The sequence below is a fragment of the Gopherus evgoodei genome, chromosome 10, assembly GCF_007399415.2.
Source record: "Gopherus evgoodei ecotype Sinaloan lineage chromosome 10, rGopEvg1_v1.p, whole genome shotgun sequence".
Lineage (NCBI taxonomy): Eukaryota > Metazoa > Chordata > Testudines > Testudinidae > Gopherus > Gopherus evgoodei.
The window spans coordinates 4757277-4778656 of NC_044331.1; the positions used below are offsets into that span (position 1 = coordinate 4757277).

General features: G+C 40.4%; 1 protein-coding gene across 8 annotated transcripts in view; it reads right to left on the reverse strand.

The window, feature by feature from the left end:
* Positions 1-21380, reverse strand: part of MAP2K5 (mitogen-activated protein kinase kinase 5) — a 189437-nt gene that overhangs the window by 34737 nt on the left and 133320 nt on the right. For 7 of the 8 annotated variants that reach the window (XR_004002314.1, XR_004002315.1, XM_030577578.1 and 4 more), the window contains 2 exons: positions 13149-13175; positions 12804-12839 (listed from right to left, as the gene is read on the reverse strand). Coding sequence is in view for 5 of the 8 variants with exons in the window: in XM_030577578.1 (XP_030433438.1) it covers positions 12804-12839; positions 13149-13175 (63 nt within the window). In the remaining 3 variants the exon portion in view is untranslated. Of the gene's footprint in view, positions 1-10399; positions 10531-12803; positions 12840-13148; positions 13176-21380 lie in introns of all 8 variants that reach the window. The other variant, XR_004002316.1, reaches the window with a different exon arrangement.

Genomic DNA, 21380 nt, shown 5'->3' on the forward strand with positions numbered 1-21380 from the left:
TACAAGCATGCAAGAGATAGGCCAGGAAGAAACACATCTCCACTGGAAAGAGCTGAAAGAGCAGACAAGCAACCTAACTTCTTTCATAGTAAAATGATCAAAATCGGCCACTGAGCTTGCTGACACAGAATTTTTGAAATCATAGTAGTTGGAGATGGAACACACACATTAGATTATCATATCCATCCCAGGCACTAATATTAACATTACTACTTTTATTTTGAGAATGAGTTTGCTCTATGGGCTCAGTTACAAATTTAAAAATAGTCTGTACATGAAACTACTCCCAATATGTAAAATGTTGCTGTTGTTACCTGCTGAAATTTGAGGAACCCACTGTGTTGTTACATATGAGACAAAAAATCAAACAAAATCTAAGCGAAAAAATACATATTACATTGTGTCCTGAAGTTCACTAGACTGGAGCTCTGGTGGACTCTCAAGGGGATGAAAATATAATAAAATAAAACAAAGCCTCACAAATCCCTGCCGAGTCTTCATGCTAAATTTTTTTTGCACATTCTGCGTAAGAAAATATTGTCACACATGTGGAGTAATGTTAGTGTATTGCCCACATGAGATCTAATGGCCAACCTTATTTCATTCTACCAAAGAACAGAGTTTTATTCTACACAAGGCCAAATGAATGCAGTGTAAAATTTTGAAGAGGCTGGGGAAGACGTACGTACTTTTTAAACTAACCCCCCCCAACAAAATGGACTCTACAATTTTCAGTAAAAATGGGCATCCTCTGGTCAATATGGCAGAGCTTAAATCCAGGGGTCCTTCTGTATTTCTATTTCTAAATTACCAACTTCTAAACAGAACGGCTTATTAATGGGAAGGTTGATACAACCTTAACAATAGAGCCATAAATACATTCTTGGGAGACTGATGCCAATCAGCTTTAGAACTTTACAGGCCATTTTCTCCTCCGCATCTTGTTACCAAACACACCCTACTGGCCCCAGTATCCAAACAACATTTGTGTAACTGAGACCTAACACAGAAAGGGACAATGTTTAAGTCTCGGCAGCTTTCGAAGCGCTTGGTCAGCCTGATTCTCAAAAACAACTGAAATGTGCATGTACAGTGAGTACAGAGAAGGGCAGTGGGGGAAAAACAAAGGTTGAGTGATGCCTTTGCCTTGTGAATAATGAACAGTTCAGGAAGTCAACCCATTACAACTGAAACCGTTTCATTATTAATTATGCACCATCTATGAGCGAAAGGACAAGTTCAGAATGTTTAATGTGTGGTAACTCCAACTGGACCCTCTCCTGGCATCTTGTTATTAGCACTTGTCAGCAAGGTGCTCAGGCATAAAGAAAAAAGCACAGCAGCAGAAAATCTGAGCTAGAGGGAGGCGAGAGGGCTTTAAACTTCAAACACAGCTCCTGATATTTAATTTATAAAGTGACAACTCTCCGCTATAGAGCTTATCGACTTTCACGGCATTTAGGTAAGTTGCATTATCTAAATGAAGACATGGGAATATTTACACTTAGAGAATTTCTTTTTAATCTCCCTTCTTTAAAGAGAGAGGGACTGGCTTTGGAGGAATGAACATAGTCTCCAGAATTCAAATGCTCATTTTCAATCTGTGCATATAGGTTACTAGGTCTGGGTTTTATCCTCATTCACTACAGCAGGGATTGGAAAGCTTTGGCATGCTGCCCGCCAGGGTAAGCACCTTGGTGGGCTGGCCTGATTTGTTTACCTGCCGCGTCTGCAGGTTCGACCGATCGCGGTTCACCATCCCAGATCAATGGGGGCTGTGGGAAGCGGCAGGCAGCACATCCCTCGGCCCACGCAGCTTCCTGCAGCCTCCATTGACCTGGAGCAGTGAATCGCGGCCAGTGGGAGCCGCGATCTGCCGAACCTGTGAACGCGGCAGGTAAACAAACCAGCCTGGCAGTACCCTGGCGAGACGCGTGCCAAAAGTTGCTGATCCCTGCACTACACAAACCTAGAACCTCTCCATTCTTTCTGGTCTGAGAAGCACTGAGCAACCAGAACTCCCTTACCTTCTGCAGGTATAGAAGCATCACCGAGGATCAGGCTGTAGTCATACAAACCAGCCCCAAAAGTTAAAGAGAGGAGCAAAAATGTATTTGGCATGCTTACCTCCTTCCTCTGCAGAGGCCACTACATTGGATCTATGAATGTGTGTGTGTTTTGGAGTGGGTATGGTCACCTGGAAAGGAACAAATTCAGGGAGCCGCTGCTCTAGGTGGCATGCTCTTCTTGGAAACATTCTCAAGTTAATGACACTCAAGACCAACTTCCAACCTACAACCTCTACTCACCTTCAGGGCTGTGCCCCAGACCACCATGGCAGCATGGTTATCAAGATGGATCCAGAAAGGAGGCCAACTATACTGCAGTGCAGAGACAAGCCCAAGTGCCCTGCTACCTGAAAGGCAGAGGCCAGATTTGTAGCAAGTCCACTGGCTCTATGCTTTTAGGAGGATCTGCTTAGCTTTTAACCCTTCCTCTCTGTGACATTTTCCACAGCTCCAGAGCTACTGCTATTTCATATAAAATTTTCCTCTGTGCATGTGTTTGTGCAGAAGGAGATGACGTGGCCCTCTGGCCACGAGAGGAGAGTTAATGTAAGAGAACAAACAAAACCCAAGTTACCCCCTTCTCGGAGTTTCCCCAATATACCCTGGTTCTGAGATTGCAGCCTCCCCTGGACAAAGACTCGTTTCTTGTAGTTAATGGGCACATTTGCAGTGCTTAATAAATCACTCCAATGAGCAGAGTTTTGGGATACCAGACCAACCTGAGCAGGGTTATAGAATTTTTAGGCACTACCACTGTGTCCTGCTTCACTTTAGAGTGAATTTTCAAAGAACACATTTATTTTTACACACTAGCCAGATTTAATTATGAGAAAGACGGCTGCGGGTAAATACTCAGGCTGATTTTCGCGAAGGGCTATATCTTACGCTAAGCAGAAACAAACCCTGTGCAATTATGTGTTCTTAATCCACTGTAGTTACAAAGCTACTTAAATGTGACCGCTGGAGTGAAATATTGCCCACATTCAGCTGTATTCCTAAAAACACAATATTCTTAAAAATATGCTACTGACTTCTTACTAAATTTGTTTTAAGATTCCCCCAGAAATCAGACTATAGGTGAATTCTAAAGAGTAACAAGGTTTGCAGAATACAACGGAGGCTGGAGGAGACTCAGATAGCCAGGGTTATAGCATTTCTAGACAGTCCCAATTTTACTGCCAACCCAGAGCTGGAAGGTGAAAGATGACTACATTTGTACGCTGGCCCTGTTCTTGCTCTTTTCTTGGTAGGTGCCAATTGTGACAAATTATATGTGGGGGCATTTTGGTGTGAAATTCTGTCTGCTGGGACTGGAGTGTCAGCAGTAAACTCATTTATTTCAGGATCTCCAGCTGGACTAGAAACAAGGTTGAAAGGCCATTGTTTTATCCACCAAAACACTGAGGCCTTGTCTACACTACAAAGTTGCAGCGCTGGTGAGGGGGTTACAGCGCTGCAACTTAGGATGTGTACACACCTGCAGGGCATTACCAGCGCTGCAACTCCCTGTTTGCAGCGCTGGCCGTAAACCCGGTCGTGCCTCGGGTGTAGAGGATCCAGCGCTGGTCATCAGGTGTAGACACTCACCAGCGTTTTTGTTGACCTCCGTGTCAGCCCCGCGGTGTGCTGTGGCGTTCCCCGACCCCCCCTCCAAGCAGGTCTCCTTCCCCGCGGTGTGATCTGGCGTTCCCTGACCCCCCCTCCAAGCAGGTCTTCTTCCCTGCGGTGTGCTCTGGCGTTCCCCGACCCCCCCTCCAAGCAGGTCTCCTTCCCCGCGGTTTGCTCTGGCGTTCTCCGACCCCCCCTCCAAGCAGGTCTCCTTCCCCACGGTGTGCTCTGGTGTTCCCCGACCCCTCCTCCAAGCAGGTATCCAGCCCCGCGGTGTGCTCTGGCGTTCCCCGACCCCCCCTCCAAGCAGGTCTCCTTCCCCGCGGTGTGCAACAGCGCTGCAGCGTGGCCACATCTAACACCACTTGCAGCGCTGGTTGCTGTAAGTGTGGCCACTCTGCAGCGCTGGCCCTATACAGCTGTACTAATACAGCTGTAACAACCAGCGCTGCAAAATTGTAGATGTAGACATACCCTGAAACTACCCTCAACACCTCAAATCAAGCGAGAACTAGCTGTTCAGCAGGATGGCCTTATCTACTACCCAAGTTCTTGAGGGGGCAGGGTAGAGGAATTGAATATATACTTGTGTGCATAAATATATATAATCTCACATATAATCACACTCTAGATATTTCAAGTATTCAGTCATTTTTCTCCTAAGGATTTCCTACTGTAAAATGTTTTCCAGAATTTGGCATAGGAAAGAAAGGTGAACAGAGTAACTAACCTTAGGAATAACCTACAATGTATATTATGTCATCTTCTACCTTTTGCCAAGCTTTGTACTTGTTACTATGGCTCTCTGAAGGTTTTTTTTATCCCTTGCAGAGAAGTGTATAGGTAGCTGGAAAACAGGTTAATCCTTTAACCGTAACTGTAATTGCTTTCTCTCTAAAAACAAACATAAGAATTTTTTCTTCTCATTGCTGGTCTCTTGTCGATCATAAGCTACCAGAGCACAGCAATGTTTTGGGCAGATACACGTATATGCACACTCCTTTCAAATAGCTAAGGCACAGCAGCATGAAACACAGCCTCTTCCTGTTCACAGCAAAGGGACTTCAGTGGGAAAACTAAAACCATTTAGTGTTGCCTTTTCCCTCTGTACACTCCCAATGCATTTTTATTGCTTTTTCATAAAACACTGCTGAAAATAATCAAGCACGACCATTGACATCCACAAGATTGAGTTTTAGGAACCATTAAATGAGCTCACCCTCTTGGGAAGGTTCTTGCTCAGGTTGGTCTAAAGGTAATTATTCAGCAATTCCTACCTGTGGTTTTACCTTGCTCCTGTGTAAGTCTCATACACTGGTAAGGTCACAGTTTTTGTCTCAATACAAGTACAATTGGTCTAGGACATAAATTATGATGGACTGTATTATTTATTGATTTTGTATATGTATATATCATGCATATATAGGTCATAATTTATATACATATATTCTGATATTTGACTTTCTTCTCTCTTCAGAAACATAATATAAAAGTTTTCAGGATTAAAATATAGAAATCTATGCAAAGTCTGTATATTACCTTCTGATGGCAACACATATAGAAAAGGTTCATAAAGGAAAAGTCAAGCTGTGCTTAATATTGATCCTATGCAGGCTGCTATTCTATATTATATAATGTAGATTGAAGTATCCAAAAATGAGCATTGGTGCAACATAAAGTTTGAGAAATTAAGCTCTCGAAAGGTTAATGTTTCTCTTGTAACATTAATTTGGTCATGTTGCACATACTGTATATTTTTACAGCTATGCCGCAGCAATAAATGAAAGGTTGCATTTGACCAGGAAACCAGGAATAGAAACTACAACATGTATGTGCTTTATGGGCAAGTTACTTTTGCAGAGGAAGTCTTACATTTTGGAATTTGTTGACATTTGAATGCCTGATGTCCGAACACTAACATTGCTAACTAATGCTTATTTTTGTTTTTAAATCGCCCAGCATTATGAATGAAAAAAAGAAGACATTCAGAGCTCTTCAGTTTGTGGCGCTTGTAAACTCCTTGAACCTGAGCCAAATTGCAGTCCTGTGAAGCTTAGTTTCTCTGCAGGAGTGGGGTGAATTAACAAAGAGATTTAAAAAACAGAAGAGAACATATATCCAAAAATAACAGAAAAGTTCTCACATGTAAACTTCCAAATTTAAGCTTTCATGACTAACACTAATAAAACTATTTTCTTCAAACTGGACTGTTTTAAAAGTCCTAATAGTTGCAAAACATGCAGCGATCCCAATGCTGCAATCGCTTACTCACAAAAGCAGTCCATGCTCATGAGAATAGTCTCATTCAAAAGGATATTGCAAGTCTGAAGTTACTAATGTTTCCGGTTCTACATTAAGCAAACATAAAAAATCTGATTAAAACACAGGAAAAATAATTTGCTTCCCCCACTGCCCTGACCGTAACTCAGAAGAGCTGAATTTTTTAAAAACAAACTAACAAAATCACCTTTGTGCTGAGACCAGCTATGGAAACTTTCAGTCAAAAAAGAATTGCTTTGAGAAGACTATTGAAAAAGAAGGGGTTAGAAGCTGGAACTCAAGCTTAACTACAGCGCTTGCTACCACAAATGGTACAGTACAATGAAACCCGATTTAAGCAACCACTCATGGGACTAACAACAATTGGTTTCCTAATAGAGATACTTTAACTAAATAAGAGCCAAGCCAAATAGCCCTGGAAAGCTTGGGGATAATTCCAAGCAGTTGTTTAAGACAGGGGATTGCCTATTGGATGTGGTCCATAGCGCAAGTTTCATCCATCTATCCACCTCTGGACATATAACAAACACCCCTAAAGTCAACAGACATATGGTTGGAAAGCTGACATGCCGAAAAGCCAAGAGCCTTGGGATCCATGTGGCCTCCTGGGATTTGCCACATGGATCCCAAAACATCTATATGTGTTCCTAAAATTCATTTGGCTGGCTGGAGAATTGTAAGGGTTAACGTTTCAAAAATATTTCATTTAGAATATGTTTGAGGAAATAACTAGCCAGTGAAGCCTCATGTAGAATTCAAGGTGTGCTGCACACACCAGAAAAGTGTAGCTATAGGTTTGAAGCATAAGAACAATGCCATTTCCTGTTTTGATAAAACAAGGAGGACACAAGAATGCATTTCTGCCCCATGTACTTTATGACCAACTGAACCCAAATTCTGGACTCCACAGCACACTGGACAGTAGACTGGAAATTCAAGGCAGTCTCATTTAAATATGAAACTGAAGATTTGTAATAAATTAAATATGAAAACGCATAATTACAATCTGTGCAGTGACCCTTGTGTTATTTATTTTGATACTGAGTTACTGAATTCAATTTATTTTACACTGTCCAAGGTTTTCAATGTGCTACACACTTCTGTACAGCCAATGCACAGCCACATCACACAAGTTGTTAGGAGGGATGCTGGAGGTTTTGGCAGCTGGGCAGGGAACAGCTGGGATTTTGACATCTGGGGAATTTGGGAGGCAGACTGGTATTCAAAGTAGTGAAATAGTTAAAACTATAGCTTTTAAATTGTCACCTTTAGGTTTAAGAGTCAACCTACTATGGTGAATTGGGGCAGAATACACCTCTAAGAGCTTTTGCTTCAGGAGTCTGCAGGCAATGCTGCACTGATTTACACTCATGCTGTGTATTATCTTCACCGTCATAAGTAGGCATGATTTTTTTGAAAAAATGAAACCAGAGATTTGGAAGCGTGATTTTTGTGGCTGGAGTGGACTGCACATCAAATTCGGTGGCTGTGCAATTGTGGAACACAGGGCCCAACCAGGACTTGAGCTTTTGTTTTCAGCAGAACTCCATGCTCATTCCATGCTGCTGGAAAGGCTGCATTCGCAGCAACTGATGCCTATCCTTCCCAGTAGGGATTAACCCACACTGCCCCATGTTCCCATTCGACATTTCTGAGAGTTGCAGACGAACAAAATTAGAATATCAGATTAGACACAGCACTCAAATGGCACCAGTCTGCCTGTATTACTGGCTGTGCCGTTGGATGAACTGATGTTAACACTATTATAGACTCATTTTTGGAACATCTAGCATAAGTTCCATCATGGAAGGGAAAAGATGCTATGACAAGAGTTGTTGCTTAAATTAGAATGTCCTATTTATAGCTGCAACAACAGGGCCCTATCAGACAAGTGTCTCATTCATAAAATACTCCTCACTAAGCTGCAGCACCAAATAATAATTAATAATTCATTAATAATTTGGCCTATCTAGAAAACAAGAACTCTGTTTCATAAAAAATCTCAAGGTTTCCAAATCTGTTTTCTTTCTGTTAGTCTGTCTCTCTCAATCTCTTCTATTGGAGCTGTTCCACTTTGTATAAATAGTTAAATATTGACTGGGCCAGAGAGAGAGAGATTGCCTCTCTAGGCAGCTGGCTAACGGCCCTCACTTGAGATATGGGAGATGCAGGTTCAAGTCCCTGCTCCAAATCAGGTAGAGCAGAGATTTGAACATTGACCTGATTCCAAGTAGGAACTGAACCTGGTTCTCCCACATCTCCAGTGAGTACACTAACCACTTGGCTACTGGTTATTCTGGGGTGCTCTGTGCACGTGTACACATGTTCCTTTCTTCCCCACTCTCCCGTCCTGGGTCCTTAGAAACCTTCCTTAACAGTGTTTGTTGAAACTGATATATCTGCACAAGAAGGTGAAAAATTCCTGACCACATCCACTAATAATAAAGACTTTACAAAGAACTGACACAAGAGTTTACAACTACCTCTCAAATCACTTACTCAACACGTGGAATTTCTGCAGGAAAATGTCAGTCCTAATTCATGGAAAGAAAAAGAAACCACTTCTCTTGATCTGCTATAGTTAAGAAGTCTTACAACTGGTTAAAACAATTAAGTTAAAAAGTCAACTTTACAATAACTTTTCCAGTATTAGCCACGATCCTGAATTTTTCACCACGGATTAAAAAACAAACGTCAAAGTTTACATTTCATGACAACCACAAATATTTTTAAATAAGGGTTTTTCTTATGTCAGGTATCGCAGCACATATAGTGTTTGTGAAGAATCCAGAATACCTATGTAACAGAAGAAAGACCTCTTAACAAGTTTGCACATCAATACATCATATGAATTAAACATAATTATAAACGAACAGAACATTAACTTTTGGATTACTTTTTATTTTGATGGAATGGATAATAATAGTTCTAGAGAAATAATGATTGCCAACAGAACAAATGATTGTTAGAAAGAATCAAGATCTTAATGCCAATTCTGCAGCACCATTGTTAAAAACAACCAAACTGCACTAATTTCAACATATTGAACTTTGAAAGGAGATAATCAGATCTCTTAGGATTGTACCTTGCATTAAAAATAGACTATGATCAGTGTTCTGTCTCCCCAGGATACATTTAAAAAACTGTAATACTCTTCTCACTGACCACCACATGAGACATCACCACCACTGTTTTTAACCTATCTGTATAATCTCATCAAGCCTCAACTCTATTAATCTGCAGTTTACAAAACATGTTACAGTCATAGTAAAACACAGCAATATCAAAAGCATGCAGGCCTCTATTCTGCAAAGCACTTAAGCACATGCTTAAAGTGAAAACACATGCTTAAGTCCCACTGCTTAAGTGCTTTGATAAATAAAGATAGACTCAAGCACTTGTTGAAATTGCTTTACTGAATGCAGGCCTTGCATAGTGGAGGGAATTACTATTAAAAACATCTCTGCCAGGAAGAACTATTGGTCTACTCAAAGGCTTTTGATAAAATATCCTGGTTCCTGAATGGCATCAGCCCCACCAGTCAGCAGCAATGCCAGCCAGCTCTTCCCCCCACTCGATCAGCCTGGAGCCAACTTGGGATATCTGGTTTATGACTCCTGCAGGAGCCCGTCTATGTGACTGAGTCACACAGAGATGTCAGACTGCATTCCATCCCGTGTTAGGTGCAAGGTCACTGAACAGAAGCTCCAAGGCCCTGCGCTTTGATCACTCTAAGCAGGATGGTTGGGCACTGAACTGCCACTGGATCCCCAAATTCAGGAAAGTTTCTTTAAACAACTCTGTGATATTTGTATTTATAGGGGGAAAAGGACCCAAATTACCCTGTTCCACATAAAAGGGTCACAGCTAGGGAGTCAGGAAAAAGATTCCAGGAGTTTAAACTTGTGACAACTCTGGTTCATTATCATTCTCTCCGCAGTGGGGAGGAAATACGGCCTACCAGCTCTTTGGAGTCTGAGAATTCCTGTGGAAATCAGGTCCTATCCTTGCAGATCCTAAGGCACCCATATGGAAAGCCAGTTGCTCTCTGCTGTTTCCCCCCATACCCATGGTAGTATGACTCATTCAGGAGCCGTGTGCTGCTAGCGGTCCACTGCTGTGCACTACCGGTTCCGAGGGAGAGAGAAGCTACAGATCATCACTTCTAGCTGTTATGATCCTCATTAAGCTAGGTGGGGAATTCTGCCTCAATATCTGCGGGTTCCTGAGGAAACATGCTGTGCAGAGCAGCTGCAAGCTGGAGGGGAGGGGCAGAGCTCTGCTCCCCCCTCCTGTGCGTTTTAGGACCTCTCAGCCCCTATTTCCCCTCATCTGCTTCCCTCTATATACTCTGCAACAGAGGGGAGCATTTGGCCCAAGATAATCAGTCTTACAACACTAAACATTTCTAATCGCTAATACCCATGTTAGCAAGAACTTACTGAAAACAGCAGCAGCTGTACAATACCAGATAATAAACAGACGATCTCTCACGAGGTCCTTATGTAGAAAGAGTAGTACACATTAGCACAGTAAGTGGGTCCCATTATTGTTCCCCAACACGGGCAAAGAGCTGAGAGAAAGGGAATAGGAGGAGGGGGAAAAAAAGCAAGATAAGATTAAAACAAACAAGGTTAAAATGTGTATATTAACAAGAGTATATGGGGTGGAGGCACATAGAATGCCTAACAAAGCACAAAGAGAAGAGAAATACATAATCTGTTAAGGACAATACTACATATGACCTAGAACACAATAATCCTTACAATAAATGCCCACCAAGATACTCTCCTGCCAAGAGTCAGCACCTCCAGGTGATGCAACCACTAATCTAAACCCTATCTGTCTTATTAAATGACCCTCTAACAATACAAACCTGCCAAGCAAACAACACTACAGCTCCAATTCACTCAACTATTTCCCACAGGCTGAAGTGTTCTTGACATGCACCCTCCATTTAGCAATTGAGCGTGGTACAAACAAAGTCAGTTGCACTTATAAAACTTAAAATCGAGTTGCATATGGAAATCTAAAAACCTAATGTGCCCATAAGGACAGTACACTCTTAACCACTGGGGTAGGAAAATGACGGTTCAGTGGCATATTATGGAACACAAAATAAGTTAAAACAAGGAAATACTAGAACACCTCGGTGACTCTATGTCTCAATGCCCAACGATGTTTACAGACCACACCAAGATTCCTGGCCAAAGTGATCTTAAGGTGAGACAGCAACAACTCTGATCTTGGAGAAAAAAATGTGACAGCTGCAAGAAGCTGTCAACACGTCATGTCGCTCCTTTTCACAGCGCTGAGCTTAGATTCGGGGGTTGCTATGCTACCAGATCACTAAAGGCAAGTCATCTACAGGTGACATCCCAGACATAGTATGGGAATATGTTGCAACTTTTTTGGGACACAGACTCTCTTTTTGCTCCGTGCACATACAGCACCTAGCACAGTGGGGCTCCAATCCCTAATCAGGGCCTCTAAGGCCCTACCTAAATAGTAGTAATTAATGGAGGTGCTAGGAAATCTGAAAAGCTCAAAGAACCGATCAGTGCTAGTCGAATGACTTCCCAATGCCATGCTCACACACGTAAGCATGTCCTCACCCTCCAATAAAGAATGTTGATCCTGCAACCTATACTTGTCAATACTGGGAGAATCACCATATCTTTACACCAAGCACATGCTGAAATTTTGGGTCAGTTCTATCCAGTGAAATCTGTATCTTACTTAAACATGTGGCTTCCTGACAAAAGTATTACCAAATGCATTGCAAGTGACTGCAGTATAAAAGATATGTCCAACAGTTAACAGAGGTAGCATCTGTAGATAAAGGAGCACTGGGGTAAAAACTGTGCCTTGGGCATCAGATTTTAGAGCTTAAATCAAGCTAAGTGAGCACAACATAAACAGTAGGTTGGAATGACGACGATAGTGCATTTCGCAGTGACAAAACTGTCCCATCCCACAGTCTGATAGAACATCACTAAAACGCCGCTAGCTTTTAAAAAAAGTCTTGATGTTTTTGTCAAAGCTTCTTAATCAGCATCATCCACTACATGTAAAAACAGCAACCTAAAAATGAGACAAAATGTACAGTACATGACCTTGAAAGAGGTGATTGCTTCTGTGATTCCAAGAACATCACAAACCCCTTATCAAAAGTAAACCCTATAGAGGAAAAAAAATGTTCTCAAGAGGCTGACCATGTAAGTACCCTACCCCTTTTACATGTGCGTACAAGACTCCGCAACGACCCATACCTCAGGACTTGGAAAACTAAAGCTAGATTTACAAAGAAAGTTTTTCTGTTCAGGAAAATCAAATTAAATTGGTTGAAACACAGCCTACTGCTCACCTCTAGAATTTCTAAGTCTCAGATTTTGATTTTCCTTTTGGCTGAATAAAAATGATCAGACAACAGTCAAATTCCCTCGTTTAGCTTTCAACGTTGACCCCTTTCTAAAAGGCCTCTTTTGCTTATCTAAACTGCGTTAAGTGTGCTCAATATGAAGTAATGTTACCACTCCAATCTCTGTGCTCTGTACCATCTGGCAAAGGAAAGGATCAATTAACATGACTGGGTTCAGACTTTAGGGCCTAGATAGCCAGAAGGACTACTTTGAGACTGCCTCATTTTGCAAGGATTCAACATTAAGAGTCAGAAAGCAGCATAAAATGGGACAAGACCAGTTCATGTTCTACAGCTCCAAGCTGTACAAGGCAACTCGTGCTCTGCGGATGTTGGGCATTGTGCTTCATTAGGAAACAAAATATAAGCTTTCCACTCCATTAGGAATGACTTTAGGAGTGAAAGCACATAAGACGACGACTCACCTCATCAACAATGCACTGCAATAACTGGAGAGGCTGCTATGGAAAGGAGAGAGGGGAAAAGTATTAGCCTATATGCAATATCTTTACAGTGGAGTGGAAAGAAAAAATCATTAATGCAATAAAATATAGCAAGATTAATCAACAGCAGCAAACTCTTATAAAAACATTGATGCTCAGGATGTTCTATTATTTCTAACGGTACCTAATCTAATACAGGCAGTTAAAGGTTTGCATTTTCTTCAAAATGCAATTTGCTAAGTTTAAAACAAGGCATTCAAGCATGCAAAGGAAGCAGCCATCAGGAAAAAGAAAAGTGATTTTTTTTTCTGAACTCATAAAGCTTACCATTAAAGATCCCTGGTTTTTCTGAATCTGAAAAAAGGCAATATGTAATTAGCATGTCATAATCAAAATGACTCACTTGGACACATTATGATCACTGAGAGAAAATTATTGCATCGCTGGTGGCAATTTGTGGGCATGTGTTAACACAATTTACATAATGAAAATACACAAATGTTAATAGCTCGCTTCTCATTTATAGGCGAAAGTCAGCAGAATGTTAATTTCACACAACACTTTTTAGTACCCTCCAGGTTGTATTAGAGTAGGGAGAAAAACCATAATCCATTTCAAAAGACTGTTTACGATTCAGATATAAATAATGTTTTATATTGCTAGATTGTGAACATTGGGCTTAATGTTGCAATCATTGCTAATGTTATGAAGCTTACTCTTTTTAAATTAAAAACCGATTTATTTAAAATTGAAATTAAATCATAGTCAGAAATTAGAATTTTGGATTACTGCCAGTGTCTGCTCACAATCCCTTTTTTGTGAAGAAAACTTTAATTATGTGGTTGAAGTATCTGCCTCTACTCAGGAAAGACGTCAATACTCCACTTTTATCTAAGTTTCTTATGTGTTTCAAAACAGTTGTACTTTGACTATAAGTAGAACGATGCCATCTGTAAGCCTGGAGAGTTTGGAGAACTTTGTATTGTTTTTAAATTATGAAGGAAAGATTCTTAACCAACGAGTCCAATCTTTTCTAAATTTCAAATCAGCATTTTGATTGGTGGTTTATTTACTACTCCAGAGCAAAACAATAGTCAATTTCTTACAAAAAGCTATGTAAAATGTTAGGCCACATTAACAAACATCTTATTACCAAAAGTATTAAAAATTACAATTAATCAAAACAGTTTGTAATACAAACAGCTAAATACAAAATACAAGCAAGATATAGTCCAGGTTAATAACACACACAATCTGGAATGAAATCCTTACGAATCCAAGTATTGTATTTGGTCTGTTAGTCCACAACACCCTGAGTGCGAGTATCGATTAATTACAGTTTTTCACAAATAGGTAAAAAATTGTATGGATCCTTCTGTAACCAGAAAACCAAATGGAAAAGAGCTGCCTATTTTACAAGGCACTATTTAGTGAAAATGTTGTCCTAGGCTCCAACACAGTTTGCTTGGTTTGCCCCTTCCATTTAATATTCTCACTTGCATAGTGCCACAATGACAAATGTTGTAGTGCTGCCATCAGCTTTGGAAGCTCTCCCCTCTGTATCCAGCCAGAGGCGTGATCCTCTAGTAATACTTTACAAGTAGTAAAATGCAATATAAAAGAGAGAAAGGAGGCTGAAAACAAATACCGAGAATGTAGCAGGTATTGCTGTATCCAGATACAGTTCTGTGCATTCAGAAAAAATGGAAAATATAAATAGGTAGAAGCATCTATTTATATTTTTAATGAGCAATTTGAATCTATTTTACTTCAGCAAATCAAGCTGGTCAATTTATATTATTGCTCACGGAAGCAAAATATTTAGTGAACATAAAAAGAAGGTCCTTTCATACGTGGCTATTGGATGTTAAAAGCCAAAATTAGGCCGATTCAGCTTATTAGATGTAGGATACTTCTCAGTTGCCTTATAAAATGTTTTAGTGCAAATGAATAGAGGGTTTAGTTTCCCATCAAAACATGCAGAGCAGAAGTCTCATGTATGTATGCACTGGGAAAATACATGTCTAATACAAAAAAGGATCATAATCGACATTTGTTAAATTCTACACAGAAATGATCACACTTGATCTCAGAATGGGATTTAAAAACATTTCTAATAAAAGCTTTTAATGCTTCCATGAAAGCAACAGGGAAACACAAATAGGAACATTAGAGAATTCTTTTAAAGATGTTTTAACTGTATACTACAGTAGCAGGCCCAGGTTCTAAGAGAGATACAGCACATTGTTACCAGATTTTATTACACAGTTTTGATAGCAACATATTATTTGAGATCATCTTCATAAATTTTGCATTAAGGTAGCTGTGCCAGTACCTGGAATTGATTCAAAACACTTAAGACACTCAATTACTTTTTAACACTGTTACCCAACGTAATGACATATTTGCTATTTCACTAGCATTTGATGATGCAACATCATTGTAATTGATTCATTTTCTCAATTAAATAAAGCTACTGTGCTTTTCTCTATGTGAATGCCACAGAGACTCCTGAGTTAGATGTATTACCTATTTTCTTTGCCTCAGATATATTGCTTGTAAGGCTGCTCTGTGGCGCTCTGTTAACTCCACTAGAAAATGTAATGGTACAGTCATATTTTTCAAGTTCTGAACAGCGATGCACTTAGCTGTATTTATATTAGGCATATTTTTCACTGTTAAAACTATCTTGTTTACCTTTTCCAAGATCACATTATTGCATTGTCTCTGCAACTATAAAACAAACCTAACCAAAGACAACTTTACAGCCAATGCCTCTACATTTGCACGCAGTTCATGAAAAGTGAAGCATCCAGTTTTATAGCACATTAAAAACAGTTTTAAAAGTACTCAACATACAATGTTTTGTCTTTTTGTTTTCCCTTTTTTGGCCTAACATTCTGTTTTTCAGGCACTACTGTGAGACAAAAGTTTTGGGGACCACATTAATCCTGACAGGGGCCGCATCTCAGCGTATACAGCATGTTATTTACAACTATTTGAATGAAAACTTGAACAATTTGCTTATTAAGTGACCATTTTAAGAATAAATTGAATATCCTGAGACCACAAACAGAATTCTAATTGCAGCTACTTTACGTTTTGCTCATCATGATATAGAAACACATATTATGGTGATGGATGATATTGAAAATGCTGATAAACGCAGGCAGGCAAATAAATTCAGCAGATTAAAACAGTATTATGTTTAGATTCCTGAATTATCTGATCATTTTCATCTGAGAGTTTAAACCTTTTGCCAGTAATATGCTTTCATGGTGAGCTGAGAAGAGGTATGTGCATTTAAATACAGATGCAAGACTTGCTCACATGGTCATAACTGCAAGACCCTGTAGGTCATAAGTTTTTATAAGTATTTCCTTTATATCTGGTATTCTATGAATTTGCAGACTTCTTAACAGACCTTGGATATTTTTGAAATTATATTTTCCTTATTATCCTTAAGCATGACAGTTAAAAATGAAAGGAAGAGAGAGAACTATGACACTAAATTTACCTAAAATAAAATAAATCCACAGTATGTTCCTCAGTTTATGAAAAAGTCAATGGTAGTTGGATAAGCCACTCTATAAATGGCATATTCCAAATGTCATTTTTTAGGCTGGTTACAAATACAAAAGTTTTCCTCATGCCTCATCTACTATTTAATCAATGACTCTGGTTACAAAAAGCAACTTTTGACAGACCATCAGGTTATATTTCTGTCGCCATGGAGATACTGTTTACGGGAAGTGGCTGAGAGGACCTCTACCAGTCCCTTTCACATTATAGTCACAAGCACAATCAAAAAACTCAAATGAATCCACCCTGTATAACTTGGAGAAGTCACTGGCTATAGCTTTCATTTTCTCTTTTACTCTCTGGAATTAGTACATGCCCTGCAGCTCTTGTTTGAGAAATTTGCGAGTGACCTAGGTCAGAGCTTCCCATATATACTGCTTTTTAAGGCAGTGGTTTTTTTAAATAGATAAAGGTATATAGTAACAAATCAGAGAGTTACATAAGTATGAAATTTATTTTCATAATTGCTGCAGTTCTGGATTCTAACAGTGCACTAGGCTTGTTTTTAACCTTTAGAGATGTTTGCTACTTTCTTTAAGACTTAACTTTTTGGACCACAAGCAACAACAAATATTGTTTCCATATTGACAAATGAGACACGCTCTTCTCTACCTCAATCTATACAGAAAAAGGAGCCTTCTTTCTGCACTCAATTTCTACTGTTTCTTTTTTCTCTTCATCATCAGTCTTGCTAGTTATTCTTAACCCCGATTCAGGGGATCTGCAGGACTTCTCAGAATGTCACTCTTAAGAGCTGTTAAGTCACCTTAGGCACTTCTGAAAATCCCATCTCCTGTCATTAATTCTGCAATTTACAAACTCCAACCTCCAAGCCAGAGAATAGAGGACAGAATATGAGAGCTCTATTGAAAGAATTGTTCTGAAAAGCCTTGAAAACAAAGATTGCTTCCAATAACCTTTAATATTAAATACAGTCTTAGAGTTATATAGTTCTTGTTTTCCCAGAGCTGTGCAAACGTATATAAATTATACATAGAGATTATTTCATTCACCACTGGACTGCAGCCACACCACACAGGAATCTATTTCCTAGAGTACAGTAACACAATCCACTAGTATAGAATATGATGGGATGGGGGGGAACAAGTATAGTTGAAATTGCAGAAGGAATTTAGGAGTCAGCAGTGACTATCCATGTTGGAATACAACCAGACACTAGAATGAACACCACTGCTTTTGTGAAAAGGAGCTATGGGATTTTTAATGGTCACAAATGAAGAGGATCAATGGTCACAAATGAGGAGGATCATTCTTATGTGAAAGATGGCGGTTTTAGTAGAATGCTGTGCACAGTTATCAGAGTATTATATCACATACACACAGGTTAAATCTGTCACAGCACATGTGTAATGGGTATAACACAGGGTAGAATGAACAACATAGGAGGAGATTTGCCAATTATTGTTTAATATCAGCTCATGTCCATGAAAGTTCAGTGAAACTGAGTAAATGTCAGTACTACAGAAATGGAGACACTGCAAGAATCTAGACGGATTTCATCACTCCTCTGATACCAGTCCACAGGATTCCCCCAAACTTTCTTGTGCACCAGTGGCTTGATGTCACACTGTGTATAGGGTCTGGTGCCCTGTCCCTAGGGTCTTTGGAAGAGGTGCTTCATAGCCAGTCACCCATTTTCACTCCTCTGGAGGGCTCCGCTAGGCACAGCAATTGCCCGCAAATAAGCAAGTGGGGGTGGACTCCACCCTCTTTCTCCATTTCCAGCCACTTGCTAGACTAAATGGCAGGGGCAAGGCTAACTATGAGCTGCATACTATGGGGTGCACTAGTAAACCTGTCACTTATTGTAGAGGCAGAATGAGAATTTCCCATTTCCCACTGCTATTGAGGCAGGGACAGGTTGCTTCCCAGCCCCCATCCCATAACTGGGAGATGTCATGGGGAACTGTGGTACATGAAAATTTCCAGCGCACATCCCTTAGCATGGATTTTTAATGAATTTGTAAACTGGGAGTCAGACCCTGTGACTGGAGAATTGCTAATATAGTTCTTATTTTTAAGAAAGGGGAAAAAAAGTGATCCAGGAAACTACAGCTCTGTTAGTTTGACCTCAATTGTATGCAAGGTCTTGGAACGCATTTTAAAAGAGAAAGTAGTTAAGGATATAGAGGTGAACTGTAACTGGGATAAATATACCATGGTTTTACAAAAGTAGATCGTGCCAGACCAACGCGATCTCCTTCTTTGAGAAGGTAACTGATTTTTAGACAAAGGAAATGCAGCAGATCTAATCTACCTGGATGGCAGTAAGGAATTTGATTCAGTTATTAGTTAAATCAGAGAAGACAGAGATTAATATGAGAATTGAAAGGTGAATAAGGAAGTGGTTAAAGGGGAGACTACAACGGGTCGTACTGAAAGGTGAACTGTCAGGTTGGAGGGAGGTTACTAGTGGAATCTCTCAAGGATTGGTCTTGGCACCAATTTTTATTACTGACCTTAGCAGAAACAGTGAGTGTGTGCTAATAAAATTTGCGGATGACACAAAGCTGGGAGGTATTGCCAATATGGAGGAGGACTAGAATATCATACAAGGAGGTTTGGATGACCTTATAAGTTGGAGTAATAGAAATGGGATGAAATTTAAATAGTACAAAGTTGTGCATTTAGGGACTAACAACAAGAATTTTTGTGGTAACCTGCAGATGTATCAGTTGGACGAGACAGAGGAGAAAGACCTGGGTGTACTGGTTGATCACAGGATGACTATGAATGTGATGCATCTGTGGAAAAGGCTAATGCAATCCTAGGATGCAGAGACCAGGAAGCGTTAGTACCATTATACAATGCACTGGTGAGACTACATCTGGAATACTGTGCACATCTGGTCTCCCATGTTTAAGATGAATTCAAACTGGAACACGTGCAGAGAAGGGCTGCTAGGATCATCCGAAGAATGGAAAACCTACCTTATGAGAGAAGATTGAAAGAGCGTGGCTCTTTTAGACTAACCAAAAGAAGGCTGAAGGGAGATACGATTGCTCTCTATAAATACATCAGAGGAATAAATACCAGGGAGGGAGAGTAGTTATTTAAGTTAAGCGCCAACGTGGACACAAGAACAAATGGATATAAATTGGCCATCAACAAGTTTAGGCTTGAAATTAGGCAAAGATTTCTAACCATGAAAGGAGTGAAGTTCTGGAATAGCCTTCCAAGAGGAGCAGTGGGGCCAAGAAACCTAGCTGGCTTCAAGATGGAGTTTGATAGGTTTACAGAGGAGATGGTATGATGGGACTGCCTACAATGGCATGTCTCTCACAGGTGACTGCCAGTAGCAGCAATTAGAATCCTGTTTGTGGTCTCAGTAGGACACTAGATGGCGAGGGCTCCAAGTTACTACAGAGAATTATTTCCCAGGTCCCTGACTGGCAGGTCTTGCCCATGTGCTTAGGGTCTAACTGATCACCATATCTGGGGTCGGGAAGGAATTTTATTCCAGGTCAGATTGGCAGAGACCCTGGGGCTTTTTCACCTTCCTCTGCTGCATGGGGCATGGATCATTTGCAGGTTTAAATTAGTGTAAATGGTGAATTCTCTGTAATGAAGGAAGGAAGGAAAGAAAGAAAGAAAGAAAGAAAGGCAAACGGTTGGAAAAAACCAGGCAACACATCCATCTGTTACTGTGGCCCATCCAGGAAAAGCTGGACTCTTTCCAGTGATTCATGTCATCAACTATACTACTGAAATATTGAATACAATCTTGAGGATGCTTGAAAAGGAGTAATCCAGAGTGAAGCAAAATCTGGGTATCTGAAAGTATGACTAGGAATGTGTCAACTTTATAAAATTTATTTTTAAACTTGAGATCGGCTTAAAATTAACCAGATTTTCCTAATTAAACCTGGGAATAAAATTATAGGCTTTGAAATGAACAGACGTATGCTGGCCATGTTCCAAAGAATACTCTGCTCCATGCCACTTATTTTACTATCATGGACATAGTTGTCCTCCTTAATGATATGAGTAAATTGTTCCATAGAAATCACAGACTAACAAGAGCGGTCCAGAATCTCTCTTTCAACCCATTTCAAGTAATTATCACATTATGTTCTTAATGCCCAAGGACAAGATTGTCACTTGCACTACACGTTCATACAGGAGAGACTGGGAATGTCTGACACTCTTTAGTCCCTCCAGCCTGTGCGTGAGGGGGAAAGCAGGCTCTATGGGGCTGATACTTCCCTTCTGCCCAAGTATGCACAGCCTTGGCCCCTGCTGCTTCCCAAGGAGCTGGGCAGCAGAGCTGAGCTGGCAAAGGAAGGGCAAGTAATAAGACACTGACCTGATGGGCTCAGTGTCACAACTCCTTCCTGGGACATCACAGCTACGTCTATGAGGAGAGATTAAAGAGGCTAGGACTTTTCAGCTTGGAAAAGAGGAGACTAAGGGGGGATATGATAGAGGTATATAAAATCATGAGTGATGTAGAGAAAGTAAATAAGGAAAAGTTATTTACTTGTTCCCATAATACAAGAACTAGAGGCCACCAAATGAAATGAATGGGCAGCAGGTTTAAAACAAATAAATGTTCTTAACTCCTTGTGGAACTCCTTGCCTGAAGAGGTTGTGAAGGCTAGGACTATAACGGCATTTAAAAGAGAACTGGATAAATTCATGGAGGTTAAGTCCATTAATGGATATTAGCCAGGATGGGTAAGGGTTAGGGTTAGGGTATTAGCCAGATGGATAAGGAAGGGTGTCCCTAGCCTCTGTTTGTCAGAGGGTGGAGATGGATGGCAGGAGAGAGATCACTTGATCATTGCCTGTTAGGTTCACTCCCTCTGGGGCACCTGGCATTGGCCACTGTTGGTAGACAGGATACTGGGCTGGATGGACCTTTGGTCTGACCCAGTACAGCCACTCCTATGTTCTTACGTCTACAGCAGACAAACAGGTGACATACAGCAAAGAGGTGCTCCATATGCAGACAAC